At 44.1% G+C, this 12,707-nt stretch overlaps 1 protein-coding gene across 4 annotated transcripts in view; it reads left to right on the top strand.

Moving 5' to 3' along the window:
• The window catches only part of FAR1 (fatty acyl-CoA reductase 1), a 52,645-nt gene that overhangs the window by 26,119 nt on the left and 13,819 nt on the right, over nucleotides 1-12,707 (top strand). For all 4 annotated transcript variants that reach the window (XM_075837795.1, XM_075837792.1, XM_075837793.1 and 1 more), the window contains exons 4-7: nucleotides 5,464-5,643; nucleotides 9,556-9,733; nucleotides 11,362-11,406; nucleotides 12,612-12,707. The exon at nucleotides 12,612-12,707 is cut by the window's right edge. In XM_075837795.1, coding sequence (XP_075693910.1) covers nucleotides 5,464-5,643; nucleotides 9,556-9,733; nucleotides 11,362-11,406; nucleotides 12,612-12,707 — 499 coding nt within the window. The remainder of the gene's footprint in view (nucleotides 1-5,463; nucleotides 5,644-9,555; nucleotides 9,734-11,361; nucleotides 11,407-12,611) is intronic.

The raw sequence follows: 12,707 nt of genomic DNA, 5'->3' as shown, positions 1-12,707 counted from the left end.
CAGAAGCTGGGCGTTCTGAAGAGAAGTGGATGATACTTCTCGTCAGAACGTCCAGCTAGTAAAAGTAGTAAACACGCCCCGATGTACGCACATAATACACACCCAGTTGTACTTTTGCAAGCCTCATTTGCATAAATACGAAAATGGTCATAACTTGGCCAAAAATGCTCGTTTTTTTAAAATAAAAACGTTACTGTAATCTACATTGCAGCGCCGATCTGCAGCAATAGCAGATAGGGGTTGCAAAATCTGGTGACAGAGCTTCTTTAAGTGTACTTTCTCAGGGAAAGGGGGTTATCCCAGGTGGACAATGCGACATTGTAATCGACTTGTATCGTTGGTTTTGCTGTCTAGTCGTCTTTTTACTTAGCACGATGTGAATAACAAGAATCTCTAACAAGTGCATCAATGATCTCTGCACAGTAGCATCTTCCCCAAATGTTGATTATCGCAGCACACAAACCTTATCATGTGGTTCATGTCACAGTGGGATTGTTACTCGTGATTCTGTCGTCATCTCCTCCCAACCACTTGGATATCACTTCATTCTCCCTCGAAGTGAAGGGTAACAATGGACCTGTCCAGACTTGGAGATACTTTGTCCCAGGATCAACCTTTATCACCTATTCCCAGGATAGGTGACCATTGTCTGCCTGATCTCTGTGGTCTGACCAAGCACTAGAACAGGGGTCCCGCACCCACTTTCCTACTCATTTCACCCCTTGCTCTTAGGAGCTTGAATAGAGTGTCGGTCGATCATGCGCCCGTTGCTGCATTCAATGTCTGTGAGGCTGACAAACATGCAGGCGATGTTTCCATCAGTCCCATAGACTTTAGATTGTGCAGCAGCGCTTATGTGCGGCCACCGTGAAAATCCTCACTGCGGTTGTGCAGGGAGGAGGTCAGGGGCTTGGGATCCTTGTTTTAGTGATCGGCGGGTCCCTCAGAGATACGATATTTTTCACCGATCATTCGGATAGGTGATAAATGATCCTGGGGCAACACCTTTAGCCAGATTGTATCATAGTTTAAAATAGCGGAAGTTAGGACCGTCATGTGACCACCTTTTGCACTAATAATTGCACAACAATTAAGAATACAAATTTTTTTTTTTAATCACTTGGTATTAAAGTTGCACAAATGTGGTCGTGTAGCACTCGCTGGGGGGAGGGAGGGTTGTGGTGGTCGTCTATCTCCATAGTCACATGTATTTGTAATTCTTATATTTTTATGGACTGCGACTGTTGTGTTTTTGTGTAGCTCTAATGTTATGAGTGACTAATGATTTACCCTAGAGCTGTATTTCAATGTGGATACTGACCACAGCCCAGTATGATTAGTGAGTCATGCACTTTAACACCGCGTAGCACAAAACAATAGCATGTCCGTTTCATGCTGATTTTGGACAGTGTCTCCACATAAAGCAAGATACGTCACTTCTATCCATCTGTCAGCCTCTTCGCTGCCGGCCAGCGTTATAATCGTCTCTCCAGGGAAGGAAGGAAATGGCCTCACAATCTTCCCTTACGATCTGCCGCATCTTCTACTTGTGTTTACCGGCCTTCACTGCAGGGCCGATGTCTGGTGCCCGGTCAGAAATGCCATCTTATCTCATGTCTTTGTGGCCGGTCAGTTTAGGAAGCACTTTCAGGATAGTTAAAGGGGTCCCGGTTCTTTTAGGCCGGGTTCTCTGTATGAACCACAGGCGTTTAGGCCGGGTTACCACGTAGTGTAAACGCTGCTGAATTTCCGGAACTGTTTTCTGTGCGGAGATTCCACAGCATTTACAGTAGCAGCAATTTAGAAAATCTCATGCCCACGCTGCGGAAAAAAATCTGCATAAACGTTAATAAATTGACCTGCGGTGCGCGATTCAAATGTGCAACATGTCAATTGTTGCGGTTTTTCTTTTGCGGGTTTTCCCCAGTGAATTCAATGTGGATGCAAAACCCGCAACAAAGCAAATTGCTGCGACTTTTGCGGCGGAATCGCAGCGATTCCGCCGTAAAAATCTCAACTCAGGAAAAAATAACTCCTACTTACCCAGAACTCTCTTCCTGCAGTCCGGCCTCCTAGTATGACGTGTAATCCCATGTGACAGCTGCAGCCAATAACAGACTGCAGCGTCCTCCAGGGAAGCTGGACTACGCGCAGAGAAGAGGGAGGGGGTAAGTATGTACTTTTTTTTTTTTTTTTCCTCCCAGCGCTGCATTCTGCAGTGGAAATTCCGCTCTGAAAAAACTGTTTTTCGGGCAAAATATACTGCGGGTTCAAAGGTCCGATACGCTACGCAGTTTTTATGCAGCGTATCTGACCCGTGGGAACCCTGCCGGTTGAATTTACATGGGAAGGAAATGCTGCTGACTTTTTCTGTGGATTTACGCCAGAAAACACTGCAGTGGAATACAGTACAAGGCAAGTGAATGCGATTTTAACCGATCTCCTCCACATGCTGCAAAATTTATTTTTCTATCGCGGATTGAGCATGATTTGTATATTTTATGTTTTTTTTTCATTGACTTACTTTTTTTTTTTTTTAATTGTGACATGAAAAACCCACAAAATTTTTTAAATGACTCCGACCTGTCTGAACTTGCCCTCACCCCAAAAATATTTGAAGATATTACGGAATTGCATAACCAGAACGTCCCTAAAATATTATTTTTTGACGTTGCTTCCGTTACAAGCTTAAGCAATAAAGTAAGCTAGCAAAGCTGAGTTTCCAATGAGAACGCACTCTTCTGTTTACAGCGGTCTGAGTTCTGCATATAGAGAAGAAAGCCTAACACATGAACTGTACTAAAAAAGTGTCATGGTTTTCCTATAGTAACCAATCAATTGCATGTTTTGAATTTTCCATTTCTAATAAAAATGCCCAGGCATCACATAAGTACTGGGGGCAGGATTACATCTCATGAGCTGTAGTTATTTAGAGCATATGCAGATCTAAGGCATGAGAGAGGTGACAGACTGTGCTTGTACAGCAGCATGCCTGTCACAGGCAGTGTGCAAATTCCATCCCACTGCAACAAGGGGCAGAGGGGATTTGTTGACAATCTTACTACGTCTAGGGGAAGCGGCCTTGGAGAGCTTCAGTGACCACAGCAGCATACACCAGAACATTCGCGTATGTGCGCTGCCGCTCCATTCAATGTTTATAGGGAGAACGGAAACAGCCGATTACAGCGCTCGGCTGTTTGCTATTCCTATAGACTTTGAGTAGAGCTGCTGCGCACATGTGCAACCACCGCTCCACTTAAATGGGGTCCCAAACCCTGTTTTGAATGATCGGAGGGGTCTCCAGTGATCCCTATCCGGTGTATAGTGGATGAATGTTAATTGTGGGAAAACCCATTTTTAATGTTTCTCCGTTTACAAGAATATAAATAGCAATTCGCTGCTAATTTCAGTTTCCTTTTTAGTCCTGAAGTTTCATCAAAAGTGAACCCTCGTTTAGTTCCCTTTTTTACCTGTGATTTGTACTGTATTTATGTGAAATCCCGATAAACACTGTAAAAGTTTTAGATTTTACTTCCTGCTTTGTAACATTTGACAGATTAGATCTGCGGTTGGCAGCAGGTGGTTACATTGAGGTCATGCAGCCCTTGACGTGACATTGCTGCTCTGATCCCCTGGAATGGGAAAAATATATAAATAGGCCTGTCCTAGACCAATATAAAAGCCACAGCGGGGTGCGGGGGACCAGCATCGCACAATGTACAGTTGTTAGTGGGGCTTAATTGATGGGTATCCTGACCCAGTTCTGTTGGTTGGGGGTCAGTTTGCACCAATTTCAGCTGTGATCACTTATCTGAGTTTAACTTTTATTTTGGTTGATGAACGCCAACATATTCTGCAGCACTGTACAGATCTGAACCCCACTAAGGACAGTGAGTGAGGACAATCTAAATACCCGATCATCGAGTGTGCGAGGATCCGCGCAAATATGGGGAGAAAACACCAACTCCATGCAGATGTTGCATTCGAACCCAGAAACACAGTGCTGCAAGTCAACAACCACTGAGCCACCATGCTGCCCAGAAAAGACATGAAGACCTTTTCTAGTTGGTCTTGTATGTTTGTATGAACTGGATTTGACCGCAAAAGTTTGCATCCAGTTGTGCAGATAATAGACCTGCTAGGCAACAAAAAAAATCCAAGGGCCCTTAGCGTTCAATGGCTTAAGGAAGGTTAGAGAACATGGACTCTGAGATCATACATGTATATAGCACCAGAACCAAGCTCAGTACATATATACAGCTCTGTACAGAGATAATTTGCAAATTCAGTTTAACCCCTGCTATGTTTGTATGAAATAAAACGACCGCTCCCAGCATATCCTAACCAATGTTCTGGCTATACTGGGAGTTGCGTTTTCACAAAAAAGAGTTCGATCATCCGTCATATCGCTGCAGATTATACAGTGACTACAGTACTGACCAGTCACAGGGAGAATAAACCTTTTACATTGAGTGACTCACAGGTGACGTCTCAGATTCTTTTTCTCTTTCTTCTCCCTCCAGTTCAGACCTCTGACGACTTATCCCGGCCATGGCCCATTTCTGCTGTTTGCCGCTCAGATGTCTTCGGCTCCTCACTTTTCCAGCATTTCTACACCTATAAATGAAGATTCTTATGATGCCACACACTACGCCCCTAAATATAGTCCTATTACACACGGTGCCCCTGAATACAATAGTACCATACACTGTGCCCCTAAATCTAATAGCAACACTCTGCCCCATGAATTAAATTGTCAAACACTGTACAGTAAAACACCACACACACACTCACAATTCCCCCTGTAGATAGCGCCAGTCACACTGCCCCCTGTACATATTGCCCCCAACGCTGCCCACAGAACAAAAAAAACAACTCGCCTGTCCCCGTTCCCGCAGCGTCATCCAGTATAACTGCGGCAGTCACGTCATTAGTAACGCACCGAATGGGAGGAAGGGAACAGATAGACAGTTCCCTGTCTCACCAGTGCTAAAGTAAGCAATTGGGTGAGAGGTCCTGCTTCACCCCGGTTCTCTGAAGCGGCTGTACTTTAAACAGCCAGTACGGGGGAACTCGGCCCCCTTTCAGCCTCAGGCCCTGGGCGCTTGCCCAGATTGCCCTCATTTATAATCTGCCCCCAACTGATACCCAGTTGTCCCTTTATTCCTTCATTTCTAGGAGGAACAGAGGAACGGCATAACACGTTCTAAGGAAAGGTGCTCCAGAATTTTGGAAAATGCACGTTTACTAAAACCTACATGTCAGGTGTGCGAACAGGTCCTCTTTAAAGAATTAGACCGGCAAAAAGAGCTGCTTCATTCAGTCTGGACTGAGGAATGTGGGGAAAAATGAACTTATGTTTTTTTTTTTTTTATTGGTGGTGTTTTTTTTTTCTTTTTGTATAACATTGTCTTTACTGATGTGCATTTTTTTTCTTCTTCTTCTACTTTCATTCTTTTTCAGGGATGCCATGCAGTTAAACGTTATCGCAACACAACAGTTGTTATTTTTAGCCCAGAAGATGAAGAAACTGGAAGTTTTCATACACGTATCAACCGCATATGCCAACTGCAACCGGAAGCATATTGAAGAAGTCGTATACGCTCCTCCTGTGGATCCAAAGAAGCTCATCGAGTCTTTAGGGTAAGTGCTTAATATCTCATTAGAGTAGTGGTGTTCTACATGATGTGGCTTGTGCCAGTGTTTCAATGTAGTGCGAGGCTCTTTTAGACCTGCGTTGCACATAAACCTGACAGCGTGCCTACCCTCTGACCCTACAATGCCCGTCTAGCTGGAGACATGTGCCCCCTTATCTCTCATCAATTTCATGGAAGGCTTTTTATGATCACCTCTGCCTCAGAACAAAGGTGACTTCTCAAGGTAATTGCATGCTGTGAATTTCTTGGCTCCTTTACTTGATGCCAAAGGGTATTAATACAGGGACCGTTGACGGGTGAGAAGCGAACGGCAGGGCCAAACCTTCTATAATTACTGCTCCGTGCACCCTGCATAGCTGTAGGCGAGTATATAAATAAGTTTCTGAAACTGGGCAGAGTGAAGGGTGCAGAAAAGCAAAGGCCACCATCCAGTGTGTGCAGGGACGCAAGGAACGCCTTGTCGGGGGGCTCCAGATACAGACAGGAGGCCATTGTGCTGTATACTCTATAATCGGATGTGCTGGTGGAATTAGTTGGATTTTAAATGTGTATTTTTTAATTTTTGTTTTTATGTAGAAATCTTTCCCTCTTTTTTTCACATCCTCCTACCATGTTAAAGAACATTCATACATCGATCGGATACGTTATCCCTTGCAGATCAGTCGGGGGTCTTCAGGTTGTCGTGCGCTCTCACTAGCGATCAGCCGACATCTATTCCTAACAAACTCCCCCATTCACGTGCATGCTCGGTTCGGCTGAGCATGCGCGCGCTCTCATTGGGGAGATGGCGGTAAGCTGGTGACAGACACCTCTGGCGGCGGGTTATCTCCCCGGAGAGCAAAAGGATCTTGCAATGAAATTCAACATTCTTTTTCCTGACATAATCTGTTGGGAGTCGGGAGGCCCCTTACACGTTAGATGGTGGGCAGGGTTAGGCCTTAACTGCTGGGACCGCCACTGCTAGAATGAAGAAGCTGTGGAGGACTGCAGGTCTACCCCAACCCAATATTGATTTGTAGCACTAGACCGCCAGAGCAAGAGCTCCTCTGGCTAATATATTGTGCTCCCAAATTGGTGATTGTTCAAATCCTCTAATTTACAGTGAATTTTTGGCTAGATAGAAGGGTTTGTAAAAAAAAATTAAAGGTTGACTAAACTTTTTCGCGCACGAATACTCAAGCCAAAACGAAGTGGCGGAAGCGCTGGGATGAGCGTTGTGCCTCTTGTTTTCTGATTGGCTTTCCTCGGAGCAGCGTACGGGCTCAATAGAAAGTCTGAGTCCGTACACTGCTCGCTTTGCTTTCCGAGGAAAGCTGATTTAGAAAAAAAGCTGCACAGCTTCGGACTCGTCAAAATGTTTTGGGTTTTTTCTTTTTGGTTTTTATTTTTTTAGCTGTTACACTTTAAATCCCTTCCCGACATTTGACGTATCCATACGCCAAAGTTGGGATGGGGAAGTATGGAGCGGGCTCACGGAGTGAACCCGTTCCATACGATGCCGGTGTCGGCTGGATGTTGCAGCCGACACTTCAGAGTAACGATCGGGATCGTGCGATCCCGCTCGTTTACCTCATTAAATGCTGCGGTCAATAGCGACCGCAGCATTTGAATCGTCAGAGGGGAGCGACCCCCTCTAACAACTCATCGTGCCCCCCGCAATGCGGGGGGGGGGGGGTGGGCGCTGTGGTTGCTATGGCTGCCTGGGGGCCTAATGAAGTCCCCCAGGTCTGCCATCTTTGTGCGCCTATTAGGGCTTAATAGTTGCCTGTCAGAATCACGATATACTGCAATACATTAGTATTGCAGTATATCTTGCAAGCGATTTAAAAAAAGTTAAAATTAGTTAAAGTTGTTTTTTGTGTAAAAATTAAGTTAAAAAAAAAAACACTTTTCCCATTTTCCCCCTAGAGCATAGTAAAAAAAATAAACATTATTGGTTTCGCCGTGTCCGTAAAAGTCTGAACTATTACAATATATCATTATTTAACCCGCACGGTGGACGCCGTTAAAAAAAAATTGCAAACGCCAGAATCTCTATTTTTTTGGTCACCTAATCTCCCACAAGAAATTAAATAAAAAGTGATCAAACCGTCGCATGTACACTAAAATGGTATTATTAAAAACTACAGCTTATCCCGCAAAAAATAAACCCTCATACCACTTAATCGACGGAAAAATAAAAAACGTACGGCTCTCGGAATTTGGCGACACAAAATAAATGTTCTTTTTTTTACACTTAGATTTTTACTTGTAAAATATAGAAAAAACTATGGTATGGCGTAATCGGATTAACTTTATTCTGTGGGTCAACATGTTCTAATTGCATAATGAATTCCGTAAAAATGGCGTGCAAAATCGTTTTTTTTTTTTTGGTTTTTTTTTTGGTTTTTTTTTACCCCACAAATTATTTTTCCCCTGTTTCCTAGTACATTATATGGCAAAATAAATGGTGCTACGAAAAACTACAACTCGTCCCGCAGAAATGAAGACCTCATAGTACTATATCAACGGAGAAATAAAGACGTTATGGCTTTTGGAAGGTGGGGAGGAAAAAACGAAAATGAAAATCTGAAAAAGGGCTGCGGCGGGAAGGGGTTAAACTGTTAATGAGACTGTCCCTTTAATAGCAGGTGTATACACCCTCTGGGCTACATTGCCTGTGGTTGCATTGAACTCTGGGTTGGGATCTTGTAATGCTGCATTTTTTTGCTCGGAGGACCATCGCAGTGTTTTCAGCCCAGCCCTTCATTAACCTTTTTTATTCCGCGTCCGTAGGGCAAATATGGCGTGTCTGACATAGAGGCGTTTGATTTCTTAGGGTGTGTACACTGTTTGCTTAACTAGATTGACATGGGTTGATTGACTTAGGGATTTTGGCTTTCTTATTATTATAGCTATGCAATAAAAGGGGCGAGTCCTCGCACCTTGACCTTGTGGGTCCATTCACATATATTTTTTTTTTAACGGGTCTGGTTATCCTATAGATCTTAACCTTGACTTTTGCAGTGTTCTCTAGTTATTCCTTGTTTGAGGATTCTTCTGGTTCAGATCTTGCAAAACTGGATGTATCTAGATTTTCTCTCTTTATGGAAAGAATCAAGTTCAGAGGTAAACAGAGGTGTGCGCGCGCTAAACACTAGAGGTTGACATTGGAAGCCGGTTGGATTGTATAGAAAATATGATCGATGGATGTTTGTGTGCAAGTGTTATTTTTTTATTTTTTTTTATTTTGCAGCATGATCTTTTTTCGAGTGGAGCGTCTTTTGCATTCAATTCAACGGCTGCGGGCAATAGAATGTGGAAAAATAAGCGTCAAAATCTGCCCCAAAATTTCTAAAGGGATTTTGGGGCAGATATTTTCTGCCTGTCAAACTGTGATCTAGGCCTAAATGTCCAGAGACCTCACTTACTCGCCCCCAAAAAATGATCAAGAGTAATGCAGAAAATAGAGAGAGGGGGAGGCGGCTGCAGATTTGCTCACTCATTGAAGATTTGATATTCGCTGTCAGTGCTGCAGCTGGTTTGCGGTTTTTCTTAAGTGGCGTCTCCTAGGCAACACATCAAACAAAGTGGTTACATAATACAAAGCCTTAAAGGGATTTTCCGGGAAAAAACATGAACTGCCTTGCCATAAGATAGCCTAATAAGTGTGCTCGTTGATGGTCTGACCCCCTGAGTCTCCATATGGTCGGCAATTCCAAGGGGCCGCTGAACTTGACACACTCCATACCGCTTCTCCATTCATCAGGGCACGACCCCTCCCCCCCTCGCTCTAAACTTGTATATTGGTGCATGTACGGTGCCGATGGTTATGATTTACGTACATTGACTCCCTGGATTCTGGGATTTGCCCACCCCTGAATTTCTCATCTGATAAGTGTTTCCGCTTGTTTTATAGATGGATGGAGGACGGCCTGGTGAACGACATCACCCCAAAACTCATAGGAGATCGGCCGAACACTTACACCTACACAAAAGCCCTGGCGGAGTATATAGTTCAGCAAGAAGGAAGTAAACTGAACATCGCCATCGTCAGACCCTCCATTGTCGGTGCCAGTTGGAAAGAACCGTTTCCTGTAAGTAAAGCAAAACCTCAGATTAACCCTTCCCCAGTAATGTGCTCGTAGATCGTTAGTCGTTACGTGTTAGTCTTGTGAATCATTGACTTTCTTTAAGTTATGGCCTTGAGTGTCAGGTTTTTTCTTTTCTAATCCCTCCAGCACATTATGTACAAAAGTCGAAAAACATTTGTGCAGCTTTTATGAGCCCACGTTAAATAAAATTCCTGTGGAAGCGAGCGGTTTACCTGTGACGCGCAAGCCGTGTATTTTAGGATCTGCCTCGCAGCTCTTGACTCGTGCAAAAAAAAAAATTGTGCTTGTGTAATTGTCTGGTCTCCTTCCTTATCTGCTGCTATTCATACAGGCGCTGTAGATATTACAATATTGATTTCTGTCATTGTTAGGGGATTGTCTTGACAATCTGATATCTGTGGGACCCTTAGACATCAGACCCATACACATTAGATGAAGTCGGCCGGACCCTCCGATTTTGGCAGTACCGGTCGACTATCTAATGTGTATTGGGCTTCTCAGACTCTTCCTGCAACAGCAGATTTCAGAAAAATGGATTGGGCATGAATGTTTTCTACATACCGGAATATGCCTGTCTTTTAAGTACCATTAAGTAATTTGCAGGCATCACTGGTATAATATTATATACGACTAGTTTTAGCTGGGACTTGATCGGTGTGCAGTCGCTGTATACATGAGCTTGTTATATAGACCATCACAATAGCACTCTGATTAAAGAGAACCTTTCACCTCCCCATACATGTGCAGTATGTAATGGGGAGGGCTGCACAAACCCTGGGGCACTTTACATTTATTTTTATTTTTTTCTACCTCCCACGGTTACTTAGATATCGGTGCCGTTCTATTTGGCGCCCGATATTTTAAATAACCCCCTGAACAGTCAACGGGGCGTGTACTGTCAAGGGGGCGGGCGTGTTACTATGGCTGTGACACTCTCCAATCGGATATGGACAGTGCCACAGCATGAAAGTGCGCGCAATTGCAGTCTTTTCATTCGAACAGGCAAGGGGGCGTGTCACTGCTACGCGCTCTCCTCTCCACAGCTCTGTCCGCAGCAGTGACACACCCCCTTGTCTGTTCGGCTGAAAAGACTGCAATCGCACGCTCTCTCATGCTGTGGCACTGTCCATATCTGATTGGACAGTGTCACAGCCATAGTAACGCCCCATTGACTGTTCAGGGGGTTATTTAAATATCGGGCGCCAAATATAACGGCACCGATATCTAAATAACGGTGGGAGGTAAAAAAAAAATGGAAAGTGCCCCAGGGTTTGTGCAGCCCTCTCCATTACACGCTGCACTCAGGAGGTGAAAGGTTCCCTTTAATTACCTAAATAAAGGGGCATGCAATTTGAAGCCCCCTCTAGCTGCGCACGAGCAGTAATTTGCCACATGACGTTCTTTCTAGAGCAATAATGTAACTGCTCGTGAAGGTATGAAATGTAGAACTGTATAATGTTAAATGGTAGGGTGGGGGGTACATATTTTCCCATGTGAGTGCATATATCAGGCGATTGTTTTCTATGGTCCTGGTAACATAATGATGGATGTACCTGCAGGCTGATAATAGGCAGTAAAGCAACACTTACTATTTTATTTTTTTTCAACAGGGCTGGATTGATAATTTCAATGGTCCAAGTGGTCTCTTCATTGCAGTAAGTCGTACACGCAAACCTTTATCTTGAGTCGTTCCGTTGAGAGAAAAAAAACGTTGCATAGTCTCTGGGAAAGTTGTGCTATGGCTGCTCTTCTAGCTTCCAGAGTCGGTGTTACCCAGCTTTCCTGGAGTCTTGAATGGCAAATTGGGTATCTGCATAGGAAGCAGATGCAACGTTCTCCAGTCTCCGAAAGCTGGGTGATCATTCTTGTGCAAGCTTTAAGGTCGGACAGCGTCGTTTGCACGATTTGGATTTGGCGATATAACAGCAAGTCGTTATTTTTTGTTTTTTTTTTAAAGTGCGGGCAGATGTTATATCAAAGGGGTATTTCTTAGACATTTATTCCATATCCACAGGATATGCCATAAAAGATGCGGGTCCCAGCTCTGGCTGCAGATTTCAGGCGGGTAATAGTGGAGAGGTGTTTTTACAAACTAAGGAAAGTAATGCAAACAGCCAAGCGAGTGCAGTCCTGCTCAACCACACTTCCATTTGATCTTAATGTGACAGCGGCCTCACCTGGCGGGAAATAGTCAAAGGACTCCTGGTAGGTGGGAACCCCAGCCGTCAGACTTTAAAGGGTTATTCCCATCACTGGAAGAGATGGCTTATTGCTAGAATATGCTATCACTTTCTGATCGATCGCTGACTGCTGGGGACCCATTGAAAGTTGTTGTTTTTTTTGTGCACAGTGACGCCACCGGCTGTTCATGGAGCTACAGCATGGCATTATTCACTATGATGATACTGCACTGCATGGCCAGAAGTACCGCTGGGCAGGGAAAAACCATGAAGGGGCCCCAAGGTCAAACAGTGAAGGGGCTGCGGCATCTTCGTTCTCAGGATTTGTGGGAATCCTGATATTCGGCCCCCTCACTGATAAGAAAGTGCTGACACATCCTATCAATATGCCATCACTTTCGGAGTTGGGAATAACCCTTTAAATGGCGTATCCTATGGCTGTCCTATTAAACTTCTATTGTGTTGAGTTTTTTGTGCTGGAAGGGTTAAGTCGTTGAATCTTTGGCTGTGACTGATTCTTCCCATGGGACCGTTCTGTACATGGCTCTGGCAGTAGTAAGTGATGGACACTACTAGACGCTGGATTATAGACTGTTTTGATTGATTTAACAATCCATACAGAAGCCGTTTTTTATTGATTTTGTTTTTGTGATTTCTTTTTTTTTTTTTACGTTTTACAGGCAGGAAAGGGAATCCTCCGCACGATGAGAGCGTCCAACAACGCCGTAGCCGACCTCATCCCAGTGGATGTAGTTGTGAATACCACCGTGGCAGCC

Source organism: Rhinoderma darwinii, chromosome 9 (genome assembly GCF_050947455.1).
Source record: "Rhinoderma darwinii isolate aRhiDar2 chromosome 9, aRhiDar2.hap1, whole genome shotgun sequence".
Lineage (NCBI taxonomy): Eukaryota > Metazoa > Chordata > Amphibia > Anura > Rhinodermatidae > Rhinoderma > Rhinoderma darwinii.
The sequence above is the reverse complement of the archived record's forward strand: the minus strand, read 5'-3'. Positions and strand labels throughout refer to the sequence as shown.